The sequence below is a fragment of the Mauremys reevesii genome, linkage group 3 (genome assembly GCF_016161935.1).
Source record: "Mauremys reevesii isolate NIE-2019 linkage group 3, ASM1616193v1, whole genome shotgun sequence".
Taxonomy (NCBI): Eukaryota; Metazoa; Chordata; order Testudines; family Geoemydidae; genus Mauremys; species Mauremys reevesii.
This window is the reverse complement of record NC_052625.1, coordinates 93532782-93556510: the sequence shown is the minus strand read 5'-3', so window position 1 is coordinate 93556510 and position 23729 is coordinate 93532782. Positions and strand designations below refer to the sequence as shown.

The 23729-nt window shown below is 40.0% G+C and overlaps 1 protein-coding gene across 13 annotated transcripts in view; it reads left to right on the top strand.

Annotated features, from left to right (window-relative positions):
* Positions 1 to 9339, top strand: part of ARID1B (AT-rich interaction domain 1B) — a 405616-nt gene extending 396277 nt beyond the window's left edge. For 12 of the 13 annotated variants that reach the window (XM_039529451.1, XM_039529457.1, XM_039529455.1 and 9 more), the window contains 3 exons: positions 578 to 1367; positions 3286 to 3416; positions 6297 to 9339. In XM_039529451.1, the coding sequence (XP_039385385.1) occupies positions 578 to 1367; positions 3286 to 3416; positions 6297 to 8030 (2655 nt within the window). In that variant the 3' untranslated portion in view covers positions 8031 to 9339. The remainder of the gene's footprint in view (positions 1 to 577; positions 1368 to 3285; positions 3417 to 6296) is intronic. The other variant, XM_039529452.1, reaches the window with a different exon arrangement.
* The last annotated feature ends 14390 nt before the right edge of the window (positions 9340 to 23729 follow it).

The following is a 23729-nucleotide window of genomic DNA, read 5'->3' as shown; positions in this document are numbered from 1 at the left end:
GACAAATCTGAAACTTTAAAAACACTTTTTTTTTGGTAGTTTGATCATAAAAAACGTGAAAAAATACCTTAGCTGGTAAAGATAATTTCTTTTTCATGCCTAGATGTGTCCTAAGTGAGCAATAGAATTTTATCAAACTTGCAAAAAATTCACCCCTGGATTGAGAGCTAACATGAGAAATTTTAGCCAGAGGTAATTTTTTTAAAATATAAGTTTATAAGCACATCAAAGTAGGGTCTTAAAATGCAAGCTGGCTCAACCATAACTATAGTATTGCTAGCTTGACTCTATAAGCAGCATTCTGTGCAGTCCTAAGAATTTTTTATTTTTAAAATGAGCTTTCTGCCAGTTCATATATGTTTTGTACAATAGGAAAAGAAACAAACCTTTTGTTCAAAAAATAATTATAAAATTACTATTTTACCACCTCCTGTGTAATGTGCTCATTCTGAAATGCTGCCGTTATATTAGTGTCATGGAATCTAAGGATGCCAGTAACTTTTTTTAATTACATATTAAATCTCAGTCCTGACTGTCAATATGATTGAGCTTTTTTCTCCAAAACATTCTTTTTCAGAACTATAAGCGTCATATGGATGGCATGTATGGGCCTCCAGCAAAACGCCATGAAGGGGATATGTATAACATGCAGTATGGCAATCAGCAGCAAGAAATGTATAACCAGTACAGCAACACTTACTCTGGACCAGACAGGAGGCCTATCCAGGGACAGTATCCATATCCTTATAACAGGGAGAGGATGCAGGGCCCCGGACAAATCCAGCAGCATGGAATACCCCCGCAGATGATTGGTGGCCCCATGCAGTCATCATCCACCAGTGAAGGTCCTCAGCAGAACATATGGCCAACACGGAATGATATGCCTTACCCTTACCAGAACAGGCAAGGCCCTGGAGGCCCTGCACAGGCCCCACCCTATCCAGGGATGAACCGCACAGATGATATGATGGTACCTGACCAGAGAATAAACCATGAGAGTCAGTGGCCTTCTCATGTCAACCAACGTCAGCCTTCTTACATGTCATCCTCAGCCTCCATGCAGCCTATCACTCGACCTCCTCAGTCGTCCTACCAGACACCACCCTCAATGCCAAACCACATCTCTAGGGCTCCAAGTCCAGCATCCTTCCAGCGCTCTTTAGAGAACCGTATGTCTCCAAGCAAGTCTCCTTTCCTACCCTCTATGAAGATGCAGAAGGTTATACCCACAGTTCCAGTGTCACAAGTCACAGGACCTCCACCTCAGCCACCACCTATTAGGCGAGAAATTACTTTCCCTCCAGGCTCCGTAGAAGCATCGCAACCAGTCTTAAAACCAAGACGAAAGATTACCTCAAAAGATATTGGTGAGCATCAAACAAAGGTCTAAATACAGAAATAGTCATAAAGAATCTGGTTTCAGTTTTGATTTTCTTTTTCCACTTTGAGTTTATGACCTTGCTTTGAAAGTTAACTCAGCTAAGTGTAAAGTGATTGTGTCTGTTAAAACATAATAGCACCAAAAAAATTGTACAGCATGGGTGGTCATCCCACAGGTCAAATACAGCTCAGCAAATACTGCATAGGACGTCAGCAGCTGGGAACAAAAGGAGCATGGAATGTTGAGCCCCGTAGTCTCCATGGGTCTCTCTTTGTATTAAGGCAGTTTAGGCTCTCAAATTCCATGTGTTAGCTGCTACCCTACAGCACCTATGGAATGGTCAGTACAACTATCAGTTGGGCAAAGTTTGTTCTTGTGGCACAGAAAGTATACTAAAGCACAGTGCTGTTGCATTGTTTACTGACATTCACACACCTTCATTAAATGGCCTTTTGTTTTTTGATGGCAAGCCTTATATCCAGCCAGGATAAGAATTTCCCCTGCAACTCTGATGGCAAGGCCTTGTGTTATTGGTGGAGATGAGTTTTCTGTGGTTGAGGGCTGAATGCACTTGAAGGTTTCTCCTAGGTATCACATAGGAATGTGCTGTTAGAGATGATATTTTGGGGGAAGGTGGAAACATGTTAGTGTGAAATCATACTGGTAAGATTCAAGAGGCCATTCTGACTTGGCATGTAGTGTAATCGTCTGTCCAGTGCAGGGATGTTAGTGTAAGATCTTCAGTGACTTGAGTCATGCACTATATATTTATCACAGTTGGGACTTCTTTAACATTTGGATAGACCCAGGTTGCATCTCATAGATGAGCATGGAAAATATTCTTAAAAATCACTCAAATAATCTTAAGAAAGACTGTTTTTTAAATTAAAGAATTATTTTAATCTTTCTGGGGGAGATTGTTTTATAGCATCAACTATGATTTAGTGCTCATTCCCATAATATTTACTCTCGTACAATTGAGAGTTTATTATTTTTTTCCACATTATTCCCAAATATTTTCCTATTTTGACTGAACCCATTACTACATTTCACTCGTTCAAGTTCCCACTTCTGTTCATGTCCTTTCTATTGTTCCGTTCTGTCCTTTCCTCTGCCCCATACTGATGGTAGATGATGTATGTGAGGCCCTCTTAGTTGCAGCTTCCATCATATCAGTCTCCTCAGCCAAGTTCCTGAGTTACCAGCATAGTAGTCACTGAGACACCTGGCTGTTTTCACTGCTTTTGAATACTTTACTGTATGATCTCTTCAGTGTGCTATACCAATTAAATTCATCTCAGTGTGATAAAGATACACACAGCATTCCTTCCAGCTTCTACCCCAACACAGGAGTAAAGGGCAGAAACAAAATGATCATTGGACTCTTTGTTTTATTTAACTTGTTTCATAGATTTTTTTCGACTACTCAAACATTAGTAAAAGTATCTCACCACGAGGAAAGGCAAGAAAAACTGCCAGTTTCAAACACTAGAAACAAGGCTCATAAAGCAGTGATGCTCAGTGCCATAATTTAGGGTACGTCCACACTACTCGCCAGATCGGCGGGTAGCGGTCGATCTATCGGGGATCGATTTATCGTGTCTCATCTAGACGCAATAAATCGATCCCCGAACGCGCTCCCTGTCAACTCCGGAACTCCACCAGGGCGAGAGGCGGAAGCGGAGTCAACAAGGGAGCTGTAGCTGAAGTTGCATATCTTAGATCGAATCCCCCCTCCCTCCCCCCAGTGTAGACCAGGCCTTAGAACCTGAGCACACCCTGTTTAGCAGACCACCTCATTTGTATTCTCTAAAGTCAGCATGTCAGAAGTCTCTCTTGAAAGTCCACCAGCTCTCCTCTAGAAAGCATTGCTTCTAATATTTTTTTCTTCTCTCATTCTCCAGTAACTCCTGAGGCCTGGCGAGTGATGATGTCTCTTAAATCTGGCCTTTTGGCTGAAAGTACCTGGGCTCTAGACACTATTAATATTCTTCTGTATGATGACAGCACTGTTGCTACTTTCAACCTTTCGCAGGTAGGTGAGATGGCACTTTACCTCTCAACCTGATAAAGTCAAAAATCCGAATTGAGGGACACAGGAAAATGATTGAGTGAGTCCATTAAAATTAATTATCATTAGCTTAAATTAAAAATATAAATTAAAATATTCTATATCCTCAATTTTGCTGATTGAACATCAATGAACTACAAGAGGAGCCCAGGCTAGTGTGAGATGGGGTAAATTATAAGCTTAAAATGAGGAATATCCCTTGTGAAAATGGACAGTTGAGGGATAGGAGCATTTCAGCATTGGGAGAAGGCAATGTCCATGAATACATACTCATTAGTGTGACGTATGTGCAATCCAGGGAAACCACAATAGATCAGTGGTGTGGCAAAGTGGGTTTTGCAGAAAAGGGAGGCATTACAAAACTGCATGAAACTGATTTGAGGTATTCTTCGGATCAGGTACACTAAAAACACACATTGGTTGTTAGCACCAGGCATATCAGGATACTGTTTTGGTTTTTTTTACACTGGACGTTTAAAAAAAATGAGGAATTACATTTTCACAAAAGGTGTCAGATCGATAATGCTGCTAAAACCAAAATCCACTATTTTTCTACAAGCCATGTATAACACAAGATCTAACGGTGTAAGCTTCTCCTTTACTACCTTCCAGTGTTTCTCAGCCCTGTTCTAGAAATCAAGGTAGCAAATACTATGATGATGAGTATGGTATAAGAACCTATGCTATGTAAAATAGAGTTTATTTAGTGTCTATTAAATTTAGTTTCTATGACCCATTTAATCCTTGGCTTTTTTGCTGCGGTTCTGTGCCAGTTGGTGGCAATTTTTAATATAGTCTATTAGAGTTGGGTCTAAAACCTCCAATTTATTTCACACAAAACACTGTACAGCCATTAGTTAATTATGATTTTTTGGGTATTACTGTCTTGGGCTTGATTTGAACTGCTGATCAAGATTCTCTATGATGTTTGGAAATTTCTGCAGTTATTAAATGTAGATTTTTATTTGGGGTGGGTTTTTTTTTAAATAGTTGAGGGTTTGGAAGTCTTAAGAGAACCATGGAATAGGAACATATTTGTCCACCCAATAAAATAAAACTATTGTAGAAAAACAGAAATTGGATGTAACATGGGACATCCAGAGAAAAGTATATATTTTCACTGAATAGTTATTATCAGGGATCCTAGTTTTCCATGATAGAAAAAAACAACATTCTCCAATAAAAAACCATAAAAATCTGTGCTTTTCCACGATTAAAGTTAAACGCTGAACTTTAGTTTCCCAAGCCACAATATATATATGTATCAGTTGAACATGTTTTATTGATATATTTACAGTTAAGTAAGTTTGAAGCCTACCAGTTCCATCAATCATTATAATAAAATTAATAGAATTGCCATTTGTATTTCTTACGTATACCAAATACTTCTGTGTCTGTAGTCTATATTTTCAGAAAATAAGGGTTTCTTTAATGCACAAAAACACTGGAATAATCCAGTCACAGTGCATTGTTTCTTTACTGTTGTTGATGGCCCCACTGTTTGAGCCTCTTGTTTTCCTTTCCTTTCCATTCTTGTCATAAACATTTATGTTTAGCACTTTCCGTGTGTTCTACAATTTGAATGTAATCTACAGCCTTGCTGCATACAGTACAGAACAACACATTATCATTAGCATGAAATTTGTCCTTGTCAAACTCAGTGACATGGTCTTTAGAGGTGATTTTTAAAGTTTTCAGCATCTTTTCATAACTTAAATTACATCTGAAGGCTGAAATGAAATATGAGCTGCAATAAAACACAAACCCCTATACAACATTGAGTAACCTGAATACATTGGAAGCAGTTTATTGGAGTATGTTAATTTTAAGCATATTCAGAAATCAGCAACAAGAGAGGGAGGTTGCGTGCATTGAATAAGTAACATGGGTATTTCAGTAAAATTTAGTCAGTAGTTAATACATGTTTTTATTTTTTCACAAAATGTAAAAACTAAAGATTCTCTGTAAAAATGCAAATTCCATGTTTTTCCGTGGCAAATGGATTTTTAGGATCCCTGATTATTATTGCATACTTAATAAGAACAATTAATAGGCAGACGTTTGGGACTGAATGTAGTAACAGTAATTCATCTTTGACATAAAGCCACTGAACCAGCACCAGGAATCCAAGTGTTGCCCTTCAGTAGTGCAATAATTACACATTAATGCAGGTTTAAACACAAATGAAAACTACTTTTGAGGGTATCTTACAGCATAGAGAACTGTCTGCCGGTAACAGCTTTCAAATATGCATGGACATAATGAAAATTATTCTGCTATATACATCTTACATGAGGAAGAATATCAACTCCTAGAATCAACATTGCCAGAGTCCCACATATTGGAAAGTTGGTTTAGAGACAGTAGGCCAGGTCCTTAATGTATGTAGATCGTCTCAGCTCATGTGAAGTCAGAGGAGCTATTACAGTTTACACCAATTCAGGAGTAGACAGAAGGGAAGAAGAATTTCCCTTAGTAAATTTTTTTCATTCAAGGCTTGGCTGTCAGTAGTCTGTAGGATGTGTGAAAACATTCATAGAAATATGTATGCAGTGTTGTAGCCAGGTTGGTCCCAGGATATTACAGAAGCAAGGTGGGTGAGATAATATCTTTTATTGGACCAACTTCTGTTGGTGAGAGAGACAAGCTTTCAAGCTTACACAGAGCTTTTCTTCAGGTCTGGAAACTAACTCAGAGTGTCACTGCTAAATACAAGGCGGAACAGATTGTTTAGCATACGTAGTTAACACATATTGGAATATGCTCAGTGCTACTAACAAATTCCATGCAGTCTAAAATGTTCATCTGATTTTTTGACTTGTGTTTTATTTTTTCTCTCTCCAGTTATCTGGATTTCTTGAGCTTTTGGTAGAATATTTTAGAAAATGCCTGATTGACATTTTTGGAATCCTTATGGAATATGAAGTGGGAGATCCAGGTCACAAAGCACTTGATCACAACGCAGTCAAGAAGGATGACAGCCAGTCCTTGGCAGTGGATACTGGAAAAGAGGAGGAAAATGATGAATGTATTGACTACTTTGATGAAGATGAGGAGGATGAAGAGGAGGAGGAGGAAGATGACATTGAAAAAATAGAAGGAGAAGAAAAGAGCACTGTTTTTGCCACTCCCAGTGCCATTGCTGATCCAAGTGAGAGGCCAAAACAAGCCAGTAAATTTGACAAGCTGCCAATAAAGATTGTAAAGAAAAATAATCTATTTGTTGTTGACAGATCTGACAAACTGGGGCGTGTTCAGGAATTCAACAGTGGGCTTCTCCACTGGCAGCTTGGTGGGGGTGATACTACTGAACACATCCAGACTCACTTTGAGAGCAAGATGGAGATTCCTCCACGAAGGAGGGCCCCTCTGCCCTTGAACTCTCCAAGCAAAAAGAAGGATCTGGAGGGGAAAGGTGAACCTGAAGAACAACAGGAAAAAAGTATAACAGCTACCATCGATGATGTCCTGTCAGCTCGACCAGGAGCATTGCCCGAAGACTCAAACCCTGGTTCCCAGACAGAGAGCAGTAAATTTCCCTTTGGGATCCATCAAGCCAAAAGCCACCGGAATATTAAACTGCTAGAAGATGAGCCAAGGAGCCGGGATGAGACTCCTCTATGCACCATAACTCATTGGCAAGACTCCTTGGCTAAACGCTGCATCTGTGTGTCAAATATTGTCCGCAGCTTGTCTTTTGTGCCTGGCAATGACACCGAAATGTCCAAACATCCAGGCTTGGTGCTGATCCTGGGAAAGTTGATCCTCCTTCACCATGAGCATCCGGAAAGAAAGCGAGCGCCACAGACATATGAGAAAGAGGAAGAGGAGGACAAAGGGGTGGCCTGCAGCAAGGATGAGTGGTGGTGGGACTGCCTCGAGGTCTTGAGGGATAATACATTGGTCACATTAGCCAACATTTCTGGGCAGCTAGACTTGTCTGCTTATACAGAAAGCATCTGTTTGCCAATTTTGGATGGCTTGCTGCACTGGATGGTGTGCCCATCTGCAGAGGCACAGGATCCTTTTCCAACCGTGGGGCCCAACTCAGTCCTATCGCCTCAAAGACTTGTGCTGGAGACCCTGTGTAAGCTCAGTATCCAGGACAATAATGTGGACCTTATCTTGGCCACTCCCCCATTCAGTCGTCAGGAGAAACTCTACGCTACTTTAGTTAGGTACGTTGGGGACCGCAAAAACCCAGTCTGCCGAGAAATGTCCATGGCTCTCTTATCGAACCTTGCCCAGGGGGACATGTTAGCAGCAAGGGCAATAGCTGTGCAGAAGGGAAGCATTGGAAATTTGATAAGTTTCTTGGAAGATGGGGTCACTATGGCCCAGTACCAACAGAGCCAGCATAACCTCATGCACATGCAGCCTCCACCTCTGGAGCCACCTAGCGTAGACATGATGTGCAGGGCAGCCAAGGCTTTGCTAGCCATGGCTAGAGTGGACGAGAACCGCTCAGAGTTCCTTTTGCATGAGGGTCGTTTGCTGGATATCTCAATATCTGCTGTCCTGAACTCTCTGGTTGCATCTGTCATCTGTGATGTACTTTTTCAGATTGGGCAGTTATGACATAAGTGAGAAGCCAAGCATGTGTGAGTGGAGATTAGAGGGTCACATATAACTGGCTGTTTTCTGTTCTTGTTTATCCAGCGTAGGAAGAAAGAAAAAAAAAGAATCTTTGCTCCTCTGCCCCATTCACTATTTACCAATTGGGAATTAAAGAAATTATTAATTTGAACAGTTATGAAATTAATATTTGCTGTCTATGTGTATAAGTACATCTTTTTATTTTATTTTTTTTAACCAAAGTTGCTGTCTAGTACATTCAAAGGTCACACTTTTTTTCCATAGATTATCCTTTTCAATGTTCTTTTCCATGTTTGTATTACATATTTTTTGGGAAGCGAACTAGTAACTTTAAAAAAAAATTGTGGCAAACCATTGTATAATGGGGGAAAGAAATCTCACCACTTTGAAATGAAAAGGTGAAAAAAACCCCAACATACCAAGTTCCTGTGTGTTTTATTTTTTCAAAAAAAGGAAAAATAAAAATAACCTGTACACCGTCACCCAAAGCTCTGTGCAATAGAAAATTCTAGTGATGTAGGTGTAGGGGATCAACGAGGATGTCAGTCAGTAGTCAAAATACAAAATGATATTGGTTTCTCCACAGGAGAAATGGTTACATTAGGCTAGGAGCAAAACAAAAAAATGTTTTTAAAGTTTAAAAGAGTTGAAACACAAACCTGATGACGATAAACATAAATTGCTTCCTCACCAGAACTGTCTTGTCTGCATCTGTTGTTTGACCTTCCACAATGACAGTTCTTCACAATTCCTTTAATCATTTTTTAAAATATTTTTTTTATTGCCTAAGGGCCGTGATGTATATAGAAGTTGTACATTAAACATGCCCTCATCTTTTTTTTTTAAGTACAAAGTTTTTAGTTTCTTTTCCATGATGTGGTAACTCCAAAGTGACAGTAGAATTTTTTTTCCCTTTCATTTGGGCCATATCTCCAAAAAAAACCGAGGGTAATGTACAAGTTTCTGTATGTATAAAGTCATGCTCTATTTCGGGAGAGCAGCCGATCACAATTTGCTTTATAAATCAAGGTGTGAAAATGGTTATGTATGGATTGATTTAAGAAAATGGTTACCAGTCTATAGACAAAAAAATATACAGAAAAAAAGGAAGAAACACAACTTCAAAGATTTTTCAGTGATGAGAATCCGCATTTGTATTTCAAGATAATGTAGTTTAAAAAGGAAAAAAAACTTGATGTAAATTCCTCCTTTTCCTCTGGCTTAATGAATATCATTTATTCAGTATAAAATCTTTATATGTTCCACATGTTAAGAATAAATGTACATTAAATCTTGTTAAGCACTGTGATGGGTGTTCTTGAATAATGTTCTAGTTTCAATGTGGTGTACCAAAAAACAAACCAGTTACAAGAAACTGCTATAATAGTTATTCTCTGCCCCTCCCTTATGATTATGACTTAAAAATATTAATCTTTAATATTAATCAAGTGAGGCAGTAATTTACTCTCCTTTTGGAAGACTCTTTTCTGAGATCACAGAGACTAGATACCAGTTATTACTTATAAAAAGGTGATCTTAAAAGGAGAAGATGTGATTAGCTGGTGATAGTGCTGACTCAGCAGGTATCCACTCCACTTGCTACAGTCAGGGATCATAAAGAGAATATTAGAAAAAGTGACACACAAGATTTTTGTTGAAGACCAAACAAACTTGAAGAAATGGATCTGTACTAACTACCTGTAATTCTCTCCTCTGGGTAAAGGCACAATGCACCCAAGTGATACGGGCATTCAAAATAAACACATACATGGTCCTTGATATTGTATATATTATTGCATGCTTGCAACACTAATGGCATCTCACTTTAAGAGGCGCTTAGCTCCTGGAACTCCCATTGAAGTGGATCAGGCTTTAATACAGCACATCCATTCTTATAACTGGTGGGAGATGGCCATTTAAATTTCAGGATTTATCTGGTTTCAGCTACATCGACTCTCTCCTGTCCACCACTCACCTGGTGATCAGCTGGTTGCTGAATATTGTTTATATTATTCATTGTTGAATATTCAAACAGAATATTTTTGCTGTTTCATCTCAGAACATTGACTTTGTTAGTGTGATCATAAAAAGCTAATAATCAGTTTATCCGGAATTGCTGCATAATTACAATGTTAGTATCCTCCTCCTTTCTTCAATCACAGTACAGTTACTTGAGAATTACTACTCCCATAGGCATACTGCTTATCTTCATATAGCTCACTCTAATACATTAATATATGGCAGCAAGTTTCATAGACACGTAAAGTATATACAATTATAATCCAAGTTTGAAACGTGACTCCATAGTGTCACGAAAAGTAATTTTTCCTTTAGTTTTTTTTATACAGTAATCTATCCACTCCCACATCACCTACTGTAACAATCTCTTTTTCTCTTGCATAACAATGCATTCAGACATATATGTTGAATTATAACCCATTTGTAACTCTTCATGACACGAAGAAGCATACAACTTAAAATCAGGGCAGGGAGAAGCAGTATCCAATACTATTCTTAGTTGCTAGCACTGTTTTAGGGAGTGATGCTATCCACTATATGAATGCAGGCTGTTATCTAAACCCAAAATTGATCTGTAATCAGTCCTTTCCTGTCCTTTTTCCTGTGTCTATTGGCTAGTCAAAGAAGGAAACCAAAAACATACCGGGGCCTTTTTTGCTCTAGCCTTTTTTCCCATTTCCCCACCACTGCTACCACTACGGGAGCTGGACCAGTGCTAAACACTGAATAGCGCATCAGCAATATTTTAACAAGTGTCATTCAGATCTGCTTGTGGCAGCGTTAGACAATATTGTGGTAAAAGCATTGGCAGCCACATGATCCCTATCTACAATAGAACTACTACCAGTTCAGTTGTGTCAGTGGTAGAAATAGTGGGAAATTGGGGAAGGTGGTTATTATAGAGACAGCATGAGTTTGGTAGATTTGCAGTTAAGGTAATTGCAGATCTAATTCATTAGATAATGTTGCAACACCAGTGAAAGGTCTAACAGTTTTTCTCCTCTTTTAATTTGATACATAGTTTGCACCTTTCGAACCAATGGTGTCCAAGTGAAGCCTTTGGAGAAGATTTTACATCAGAGTTGCAAATTTCAGGGTCTTTCTAATTGGCTTCTGAATGAATCAGAGCTGCTTGTGGCATTTGTTCCTATAAGAATTTTTTTTAAAGATTAAATACCAGAGAGTAACAAAAATGTGTAGCATTCACTGCTTTTCCAGCTGCATGAGCATAAATGCCGTGCAAAAGGCTGAGAATAACATAAACAGAAGAGTCACAATGTTTGAAATCTTACTCTAAAAGAAAAATGTTATGTAAGATAAGGTGGCTGAATGTTATTTTTAAAGCAGTAATGGTTAAATAGAAATAGGTGGGTGTTACCTACTGATAAACCATCTGTTCCTTTGGCAGACCCAAGCAACTAGTTTTATATGGATTAAAAATGTAGATACCCTATATGTGGAGTCATTGAAGTCTTATTGACCAATGTGCTCCATAACTATTTTAGGAACCAAGATCTGACTATCCCTTTCAACAAAAACAAATATTGTTCCTTTTAGTCTCTATCCCCTGTTTCCCTATTGGGAAGCAAGGAGGCAAAAGGAACCTATCCACTTCCTCCTCCTCATTTTGATGCTAGAAGCAAAGGACTCCATGTTTTATTCCACCACTACTTGTGTATTTTCTTTGTCCTTTGAGTGCCCAGAGCCAGGGGGAAAGAAAAGAACACAGAAAAGAGTTACCTGTGGAAAAATAGCAACAAATAAAAAACACAATGATCCTTATTCTTGTATGACATTCTGGCAGTGCAATGCATTCTTCTATTGCCAGAGTGGTGTAAAGATGCTTTAAATTAAATAAGAATCAGATGCACTCGTGGCTTTTGACACACCTCCACCCCAAGTCAAGGTCCTGTCTACCTTAGACCCACAAAAATGTTTATCCCATTCTGTTTACAGCATGGCTATTTCATTCAAAAGCTGGTGTTAATGTTGGTCAGTAGAAGCCATGCATTCCTCTCTGCCTATCTGCTGCTGTCCATCCTTACAAAGGGACGATTCAGAAGTATTCTACAGCAGTCATCCAAAACATCACAGTCACACTATTTTGTGTGCTGCTATTACTACAGAATGCAGCAGTGCTCTATATTATTGTAAACAAGGACAGGTCCTCAGAAGATTCTGAAGAGATGATTCTTCACCTCTGAACCATTCCTCTCAGCTCTTGCAGTGAAGTGGAATTATGAAGCCCGAGAAGATGGTTCCACAGCAGTCGCATCCCTAAATTTTCCTCAGGGTGCCTTGTGAGGTTTCTGTTTCCCCTATTGCTCTTTCCTCATCAGGTTTTTCTCTTGATGGGAGCCACTGAATCAGCTGCTTCTGTATTCTCTGCTTAACAGAGGGTGCTGCGGATGCACTGCTCAGTTGTCATCTGTACTATCAAGAGCTCTGTTCCTTGTCCCATTTCTGATGGAATTAGTGTTCCATTCAATCCTGCAGGTTGTGGCTGTCGTCCACTATGGTAATTTCTCTCGAGTTGATAGCCCCTGATTTATCACAGCTAACCTTGGGTACAGCCATCCCCCAGATGCCCTGCTGTTGCAATTCCAGTGGACCCTGTGCCTCTGGTTATTAAAGTGCAGTCCTACTCTGAAAAGAACTGACTCTGCAAAGACAACGTGAATTCCAGGGGGATTGACTCTCAAGGATTCCAACTGAAATGTGCTCTGCTTACAGGTAAAGAGAATGGGGGTGTTTTTACTAACTGCCAGCTGTGCAAACTTACTCTGAGCTCTGGGTCAAGCTGATGTCTTCCCACCTCATATACAGTAATAGAGTGTCAGCCATATGTTACATGTGCCATGGCATGCAGCTGGATGAGCACGGAAGCAACAAACAGGTGTTGCTGCCACTACCTGCTGGCACCAATCAGGATTTGCTGCTGCTGAAAGCAAAGATCTGCACTGTGTACTCTACTTAGAGATTTTCAAGGCCCAGCTTAACAAAGCCCTGGCTGAGTTGATTTAATTGGTGTTGGTCCTGCTTTGAGCAGGAGGTTGGACTATATGACCTCCTGAGGTCTCTTCTCACCCTAATTGTCTATGATTCTATGCTGTGCTCCACTTGTCCTTAGAAAGCCAAGCAGAACTAATAGTGCAGGCCTATGTGCTCTCATGTTCTTCTAGACCAGTATTGCTGGAGTTGCCAGTAGGCAGAATAGAACTGGTGTCCCCTTCTCACTGGCTGAGGTCAGCAGGGGAAAAGTTGGTTTTTACAGAATCTCTTCCCTCTTCGTAAGGGAGGAGTTTCAAGTAAAGAGAAACCTGGGGAGAAAAGGTTGGGGGGAATGATCTGTGGGAAAGAGATAGGACGCACTCAGGAGATACAAGGGAAAGAAAGACTAGGCAGCTGAAAGATACAGGCATCAGGAGAAAGAAGAGACAGAAGAGGAGGTGAGAGGAAAGGAAAAATAGAGTTCAAGGCCTATTTCACCACTGCATTGCTCTCATGAAAAGAATAGTTATGCTGGCATAAAACACGGGGGGGAAACCTGGCACTGCATCAGTTCTTGATGGGAAGGGAAGTAGGTGTGAGACATAAAGGAAAGGCACCACTTTCAGACTGCTACATTTAATTTTTATTGAATTATTCACATTCGTAATCTTTTCTCTTGAATCCTGGCTGGAGAAGGCAGGGGAAAGGGCATTAATACTGATTTCGTTGCTAACTCCATCCATGTTTCTTAATTTGTATAACAATGTCCAACAATGGTTTGAATACAGGAATTTCTTTTTTTCCCCCATAGTTCATGCATGGTGATAAGATGAGTTTCGTTGCCATGTTCTTGCATATCATTAGGGGCATATTAGCAAAATCTGACCTCCCTTTTTGTGTCTATAAATAACTGTGGGAGCATCTTAGCCTGAGACATCTATTGTGTGTCCAGTCTAGGCACCTACCTACATGAATGACCTAAATTGTGCTTGTAATTATTTGTGCTCAGAAATTTGTGGGTGCAAAGAAGTGAGGCCATTTATGGGTAGAGTGAAGCTCAAGCCCATAATGTTTTTTTTTTTCCAATCCAGAAACTGTAGCAATAGAATTCTAGTTTTAAAGTATTGCCAAAACTAACATTAAAACAAGACAGGGCTGGCTCCTCAGCTGGAGGAAATCAGGGAAATTCCATTGACTTTAACAGGGCTACGCTATCTTGCCCTCCATTTGTTAATTTATTCAAACCACTGTTAGTTTGTACATATCACATTTCCATTGTGGAATCCAATGATTAAAGAACAATCTTTAAATTAAACAGGTGGTGGGGTGGAATTGCCTTCCGCTGGCACGATGAGGGCACGAAACTCATCACCCTTTCTCCCTCTTTCTGCAAATGGCTAAGCCATCAGGGGTCATGTTTATCTTGTTCCATAAAGAGAATCCTGAGGAGCAAATGGTTTGACTTTTGGTATGCAACAGAATGCAACAAAAGGCAAATATTAAAAAACAAATCAATCAATCCCAGGGAGGATTTATCTAACATGAGATTTTCAATCCTAGTAAACTAATGCTAGACAAAAGCGAGAGATACCTTATGGTGTGTCTGTACTAGTAAATTTTGTTTATCATCTCTGTGTATAATAAGAAAGACGATGGAAAGCAAACACCTGTTATAAAAGTTTGGTGTTTTGCAGTCAGATTATAACCCAAGACTATAAACTCAATTGTTAAACCAACATTTCTCAACAGGAAGGGAAACAGAAAGAATGTTACATTGGTTCTATTGCATGATTTATAAGTCAGATATGTTGTGAGGGTGGGGAACAGTTTGTTGTCTGAAGTACTTTGATATGTAACATAAAGCAACTATACCAAGTGAAACACAGTATATGGAAACCATCAAGGTAATATAATTGAATCTCTACCAACAAAACTGGTGCTGAGCACTTTACGGGTCTACATTGTGGAAGACAGAATCTGCCTTTTAACATTTACTGGCAAATGTTTTATTGCTGCCATCCAGCAGCAACCTATTTAAAAATGTACTCTGCTGCATCATGGTGCATGCACTGTATCTGATGATATGCTTTATGTAAATCCTAGCAAATACCTTTGCACTGCAAACTATGAAGAGAGCTTTTCTCTTGTGAAGGTCTTGAAATGTTCTGTCACATGGATGATCTTGTCATAAAGATACAGGATTTGCAGTAAAGACTCCTGGGTTCTGTTTCCAGCTTCTGCCACCAGTGTCATGTGGCATGTCACTTTACCTCTCTGTGACTCAGTTTCTTGATTTGTAAAGCGGGGATAGTAATTCCCCCCTCAATGCCTTAATTAATGTTTGTAAAGTACTTTGATAATCTCAGATTGACGGCAACATAGTGTGAGTCTAAAAGCTATTCTAAAACAGCAAGCCTTCCCAGTTGCCATCTATTCCCTCTGTAGTTTTTCTTTTATTAGGTCTTTTGAGTAAAAAGTGTTTGTTTTAAATATCAATAAGTCTTATCAGTTTAAAAGCACTCAGATGCATGACCAGCATACCCTGAGGCCAATAACATTGTTAACACGAAATGTCAACTCAACCACAGCACATTCTGCTTACCAAGTAGTTCAACATACCTACCAGTATAGCTTATTTCCATCAGCCACCATGCACTTGTCTTGCTTAATAAGCAAAACTAAATAGCCAATACTTTGAAAAGTAGACCAGCAACTCAGAAAAGTAAATATGAGATACAATGCAAAATGTATGTATACCTATATATAATGTCTATACAGAGATTAAACATGTATGAATATAGAAAATATTTTATTTTGAAGAGAAGGAGAATCTAATCCCAAATGCAGTTTGAACTGTTGTGTTTGTCTTTATAAGTCTGCTTAATAGTGTACAGTGTATTATGCATTGTACACAGTCCCGGGCCAGCCCCCTCAACTTGTGTTGTTACGCTGACTTCAGTGAAGCTACAGAATACACACCAGCTGAGGATCTGGAGCAAGGTGTTTCACTTTTCAAGAGAGATGGGTCAGATTCTCAGCTGGTGTAAATTGCTATCGCTTTTGTGAACTCAAGGGAGCTATGCTGATCTATACCAGGTGAGGAGGTGACTCTGTGTGTGTGTGTGTGTGTATGTGTGTGTGTGTGTGCGCCAGATTCTGTACTTGTTCCAGGTTTATGCTGGTGTAACTCTACATACGTCAGTGGATTTACTCCTGTAAATCAAGTGTAACTGAGATCAAAATTGTTCACATTCAAAAACTTTCCATTTGACTTTGTTGTTTTGCACTAATGACTTGTGCCTCCATTTTGATACTGATGTTTAACATGCAGTGGTGTAAAACCTGAAATAAGTCTCCAGTTGTGTACATTTCCTTGCCATTTTGTCTTTAGACACCATGTAGCAGCATGGAATTCAGATCTGCAATTCTCTGCAATGAACTTGGAAGTAGCAGAAATCTTAATTTTTATTTCCTTGGTTTAGTTACTGAAACTGTGACTGTGGGATGAAAAATCTCTCCTAGCTCCCCTCCCACCTGCACTGTTACAGTTGATCACCTGTGCCCTGTCACCAGGCTTTCCTGTAGCACCAAACGACCCAAGAACTGGTTGATTTGGCCTAGTCCATGTGCCTGTCAGAACTTCACACCAACACCTGATACAAGTGACCGCAGCCATACTTCAAACGCTGAACCTACAATATGCCAACCATCTTCCGGCAATAGATGTAGATACAGAGAGGGCTGCAGGATCAGCATTGTGGAATCCTTCAAGATGGAAGGGGCAGGGGCAATATAAATACACTGGTAAGTCATTATTGACTGGTATTGCACAACTCCTTTCATGCCCTTGTGACAAACACTGTCCAACCACTTTGATATGTATTTGTCTGCCTGGGTTAACATTGGACTAAATTTATGTTCCACTTGACCCTCAGCTTGTGAAACTTCTCCCTACATATACTGTTTGCTGATGAGGATGGGAGAAGACAGGAGTCTTGTTTTCTTTCATCTGAAAGGGCAAGCCAGTAAGAAGCCCACCTCAAAGGTGTTATTGGTGAGACTTATAATGACAATGCATGTCATTTTGGACAGGGCTACTCAAAGAGGACCCCTTCCCCATCCTATAGAGGGGGAAAAGCATTGTCATGCAGGAAGGCAGAGGTAATGAGGCTGATGCTCCTCTAACCTGTGTAAGGCTGGCTGCACAGGGCCAGTTTAAGGTCCCATTGTTGCAGGGCAAGAGGGTATTCTGGGGCCCCTGGATGTTGCTCAGCAGAACTCTTTTGGGAGAGGAGTATCAGCTCTTCCAGTAGCACATCTCCTTCACAATCATTGGAGGTCATTGACAAGGAATAGGTGCAGCTAGAAAGAGGCTTCCATTCCATTCTCTGCACTTTGGTCCAATCTCATCCCTGAGATATGTGTTGATGTAGTGATCAACCCTCCAACAGGAGGGAGTATGCATCTAGCCCTGCCTGGCTGACACCTGGACTACCTTTGCTTTATATAAGGAAGGGCAGTGCCAATCTGTTCATCTCCTATTCCTTGGTTGGAGGAGATAACAGTCTGAGGTGATGTTTTGCATTCATAGGAAAGGATAGCAAGCAAGCACAGCAATGAACAAAATTACTGGTAAGTATTTGTCCCTGGCCAAATATCCATAAAACCTAAGCAAGGTCCTGGAGCCTTGATGCTGAGCGGTGGGTGACCATGACATCCTGAGTCACTTTGGCTGGTTAAAAGGGTGGAGCTTTTGGAAAAGAACAGGAAAATTCATCTCTTCTAAAGCCCCACCCTGGGACAGTCTCAAGCTTTCTGACACAGGCTGAGGGGCGTCACATTGAGCTAACAAAATAGAACAGTTCAGTTAAGGAGACACAGACTGATCTAGCAACAAGAGAAAGCCTGACAGGCAGAAAGAGATCTGTGTGGAGTAACAATCGTGTCAGGATACGAGGGTGGCTGCACTGACCAAAGGCCATTCTCCATTTTGAACAACGGGGTTCTCAATTGCCAGAGAGCTGCAGGCTCCAGTGAACACCAGGCTCTGGACGCTGTTTTGTTGGAGTTACAGGATGTTTAAATAAAATAATGACAGTCTTAAATATGAGCTCTCTGTGTCTTAAAAAAAAATATGCGAGACCTTGTTTTCCCAAACTGTAGAGAATACTTCCATATTTTGTGAAACAAGCTTTATACCCAAATAGGTACTTTGTTTTATCAAAGGACCAAGTGAAACATGTTTATTTCCAGTTCTCTTTCTTGTCTCCAATACTGTAATTGTCTGGTTCCAATTATATTTTAATTTTTGGTACTGTGCCAATAAGCTGTCCTTTTACGTGGCTGAGAAGACTGCAGATGGGGTAATCACTGTTGGGATACCTTGGAGAGAAGAAACCTGACCTCTGAACTTGGAGAATGCTAAATCAGAAGTAGAGCTGATCTGAAACTGGAATTTCCATTCTGTGGGAAATTCTGATATTCTGAAATTTTTGTATGTTCCAAATCGTAACAAAAAGTTGAAATCAAAAAAATTCCCAAAGAAAAGACATTCAATTTGGAACCATTAAAACATTTCATTTTGATAATGTCAAAACATTATATAATATATAATATTATATATAATAATACATTTTATATCATACATATACATTGAAATTCATATTTTAATATAATGTCTAAACAAAATTAATCAAAATGATAAAAGTCAAGATGTACCAGTATATTACAGCCAAACAGTCTCCTTTTTTCTAGGAATTTCTGATCAACCTCCTGGACTGGACAAGTCACATTAGTACAGCAATATATAACTATACTCATGCACCACCTAGCTAAGTCACCTAGGTAACTTCCAGCACCATGTTTCTCACTGACAAGATCCTTTGTCTTATGTGGCACATTAGGCCCAAAATATATGGCAGAGCAGAACTAAATTAGTCAGCAACATTAATTTGATTACAAAATCAGCTAGCAGCCTCCAGTTCTACTGAAATAATTCTAAAAATCTGCAACATAGGGGAAATATTTAATAATATGCCATATGGAGCTACCTCTGACTTGCCATTGCCCTTCCAGTAAGCCACATACTCTCTTCTCCTTCACAATCCTAAATAACTTAGAGGCTTCTGCATGCCTGCTCCCAACCTTGGTCTGGACAGTAAAGTTTACAAAGGATTTCTCCCTGCCTCTTAGAGAAGGTCCAGGAGAGCCAGTCACCAGTCTTGTCTTCATTGCAAATCCCCATTCTATAAAATTATTCTAGCCACCCATGATGTCCTTTTAAGGGAGCAGCTTAGAATCAGACAGAAAAACCACTGAGGTTCCTCTTTTGTGAAGAAACCACAACACAAGGAAACAAAAAAGGGAGATGAAGGCAGAATGGTGGGTGGAGAAGCTTAAGACCAAGAAGTGGCATGAAGGCAGCATGCTGCAGATTTAAGCACCAATTCTGGACAGCATGTCAGTATATGCTGAAGTTCTGATGAATTCACTGTGACTTAAGCACATTACTGGGGTTTAATGCAGCAACTTAACAAAAAGGTGAGGTGAGTCCTCCACTTCCAGGTCCTTTTGTGCAGTCACTCAACTAGATTGTATGTGCAGTCACTCAACTAGATTGTATGTGGAACCCTTCCCACAGGTAACAGCCACAGTCAAAGAACATCTGTAAATGCAATGGTTTTAGAAGACTTACTATCATTTTCTTTTATTTTTTTTTCACTGAACTAATATTAGAAACTGGATAAAGTCGTGTTTGTTTGTTTGTTTTTTCCTAATCTTCTCTACTTTCTGTTACTGTTATTTTTTTGTCTCTTTTTAAAAAAAACAACTCACAAGTTAAAAAAAAACAGAGATTTACAGCCTTCTCTGGCTTATTTTTAAGTTAAATTAAGAAAACTTTCATTTGATGATGTACTTATCCAACAAAATAATACCATGAAGAAGTAGAAAATTTGCAAGGTTTGGCAGAGAGATGAGAGTTGTGGATTATTTTTTTCTTTGGCTTTTCTAAAAAAAATCTCACGCTCTTAAATGGGTTCTTATGTCAAAGGAACAGTTTTTGGAGCGTTTCAATGCGAGAGGCTCTCTATTTATATAGAGCTAAGCTTTCCAACCCTTGTAGTTCAAAGTTGAGTAATACATTACATTTTTATATACATAAATGTGTAAGTAATCAGTGTTATAAAGGAAACCAGTCTTAGAAATTCAGATGCCATTGTTCATTACCCAGATTTACCTTCACTAGATTGATGATTCATGCTAAGGTAAATAACAATGTTTAAATGTTTCTACTGAGCTGCAGGAATTACACTTAATTAAAACTATTAATGCTTCAGTTTTCCAAATTTATACTGCTCAGTTATTCAGACTTCAAAGCTTAATTCACTGAAAAATTCGTTATGAATTATAGACAGAGCACACATCTTTTTTCCTTAAACTTAAGTGAATTTGACCCTTAGTTCTCATTAAAGTACAGGATATATGTGGGATGAGTAATACTACACGTGTACGTATTGCTTATAAAAAAAAATTAGAATTTTCCAAGATTTTCCAAAATGACTAGTGGCTTTAGGTGACTACATTTTGGGAAGCCCAACCTGAGACATCTTGAGCCTGATTTTCAGATGGTAGGTGCTCAGCACTTTCTGGAAATCAGCTTCTCCTCCCTTTTGAAATGTATCAGATTTGGCACCTAAAATTTGAGGCACCCAAAACCACAGGGCCCTTGAAAATCTTGTCCCACATTTACAGTGCTGGAGATTTTGGCCCTGTATTTATCCAGAGAACAGCAGCATAATCCTCAGCAGGGGCGGCTCTACAAAGTAGGCTGCCCCAAGCAGCGCAGAGCGCTGCGCCGCCCTTCCCCAGTCCCGCGGCGGGTCCCCTCTTCCCGCGGCTCCGGCATCCTGGGGAGGGCGGTATTTGGCTCCGGTTGAGCTCCCGCCGGCATGCCGGCGGCAGGTCCACCAGAGCCCGGGACGAGCGGACCTGCCGCAGTCATGCCTGCGGGAGCTCAACCGGAGCCGCGGGAAGACGGGACCCGCCGCAGGCATGACTGCGGCAGGTCCGCTCGTCCCGGGCTCCGGTGGACCTGCCGCCGGCATGCCGGCGGGAGCTCCACCGGAGCCAAATGACGCCCTCCCCAGGATGCCGCCCCAAGCGGGCGCTTGGCCCGCTGGTGCCTAGAGCCGCCCCTGATCCTCAGTACAGTCTCCCACTACTATACTTGAATCATGACAGGGAAGGATCACGTCATGGACTGAGAGAGTACTTCACCCATTTGGTCCTGTGGTGAGACTGCCAGGAAGTATGTCACCTGTGGAAGACAGGTTTCAGAGGGGTAGCCGTGTTAGTCTGTATCAGCAAAAACAACGAGGAGTCCTTGTGGCACCTTAGAAGCTAACAAATGTATTTGGGCATAAGCTTTCATGGCATATATCACATTGGTAGATGTGCAGGTGAACGAGCCCCTGATGGTGTGGCTGATGTGGTTAGATCCTATGATGGTGTCCCTTGAATAGATATGCGGGCAGAGTTGGCAACGAGATTTGTTGCAGGGATTGGTTCCTGGGTTAGTGTTTCTGTTGTGTGGTGTGTAGTTGCTGGTGAGTATTTGCTTCAGGTTGGGGGGCTGTCTGTAAGTGAGGACTGGCCTGTCTCCCAAGGTCTGTGAGAGTGAGGGATCGTCCTTCAGGATAGGTTGTAGATCCTTGATGATGCGCGGGAGAGGTTTTAGTTGGGGGCTGTAGGTGACGGCTAGTGGCTTTCTGTTACTTTCTTTGTTGGGCCTGTCCTGTAGTAGATGACTTCTGGGTATCCTTCTGGCTCTGTCAATCTGTTTCTTCACTTCCCCAGGTGAGTATTGTAGTTTTAAGAACGCTTGATAGAGATCCTGTTTATGTTTGTCTCTGTCTGAGGGATTGGAGCAAATGCGGTTGTATCTTAGGGCTTCGCTGTAGACAATGGATTGTGTGATGTGGTCTGGATGAAAGCTGGAGGCATGTAGGTAAGTATAGCAGTCAGTAGGTTTCTGGTATAGGGTGGTGTTTGTGACCATTGCTTATTTGAAGAGTTTGTAAGATATGCACAGCTGTCATTTTGGAACTAAGTACAGACCATGCAGTCCCTGCCAGATGCCTGCATTGAGCCCCATTTAAATCAGCAGGATTCTGTGCAAGCACATGGACCTGCACTAAGACATTTGTATGCAGGATTAGAGGCTAACTCATTTCTTATAAAGGACACCAAACAGCTATATGATACAACTTCCAGTGACTAGCAACCTGAGCTGTATTTGAAAAAGCAGACTATCAAGAAAAAAGCTTTTTGTCCTATTACAAATCCTCTGAGCCATCCAGACCCAGTGACTGGCACTTCCTAGTGTTCATCTGAATACCAAATAGTTGAGATTATTATTTGTTTAATTAGAAATAATTAAAGAGGACAATCAAATTATTTAAAAATATTTCTAATTCAGGAAAGCTTTTAAAGGTAATACTTATATGGAACTGCAAATGCATTGCACATTAATATCTATGATTAAATGAAACCACTGATGACAATAACCCATTATTTAAATTAACATTACAAATTGCTGGCAAAAGTCACAGTGCTTTTGGTTAGATGCTACCTTTGGATAAGTAAATAGTTCCTGGCAATGGATTTGTTTTTTATTTTTACCTTTAATGGATTTACTTTTTTTCATGAAAAGAGGCACAATTTTTAATATCTGCATTTATTTTAGTAAAGTTCTCTATGAAATATTCACATTAAAGAATGAGGCAGCCAGGGGTTCAACACAGTATATCACATTGGCAAATGGCCTCAATAATTGAGCTGGTCACATTATTTTAAAGAAAGAACTACTAATTCCTGTTCATTTTACTGACACGCAACTCCCATTCAAGTCAATGGAGTTGGTTGTTGGTAAGCTAGTAGTTCCCTCAAGCAGAGGTTCTCAAAAAATGGAGTCCGTGCACTATTGGTAGTTTGTGCAGAGCAGGCTGGTCACCTGGTGCTGGCTTTTCTGTTTTTCTAGTTGCTAAATTACACTGATAGTTAAAACTTTAATAAATACTTTCCCGATGTTACTTTTCCATGTAAGCAACTGCTAGCATACCATAAGGATGTTATTCTATCGCCAGTGGGAGAGGATAGTTCATGCTGTGAATGAGAGGGAAGTGTCCATAAGACTAGCTCTCTATTAAAATATGATCCACACTGTGAAAATGTCTAAGAACCTCTGTTCTAAGGCAAGCAGTATTTGTCCCTGCATGTAAACAAATGCTAAAATTGTTGTATTTTCAGCAAGTACTGTGCAAAATAATGCAATTTCACTTAAATCTTTGCTAAATTTCCCAATAATGACAACTTTGCAATCATGCCAATAATGCAGAGAATGCTCTTTTGATATTAGTTTGTGCTCAACCTGTATCAAATGAAACTCAAATATTCTAGGGGTTTGCGCAGGTTGCATTTATACTCACGCATCTAGGTTTTGTTTTTAAAATGCTTTTACAATGATAAATTAACTTTTCATTAATTAGCATTTTATTTCATGAAAACTTGGGCTTGGATTTAAATGTTCCCTTGTAGATTCCAATAAAAGTTTACAAAGTGAGAATGAGGGCCTGTCTAAACAAGAAAGTTTTACCAGTTATACCAATATAA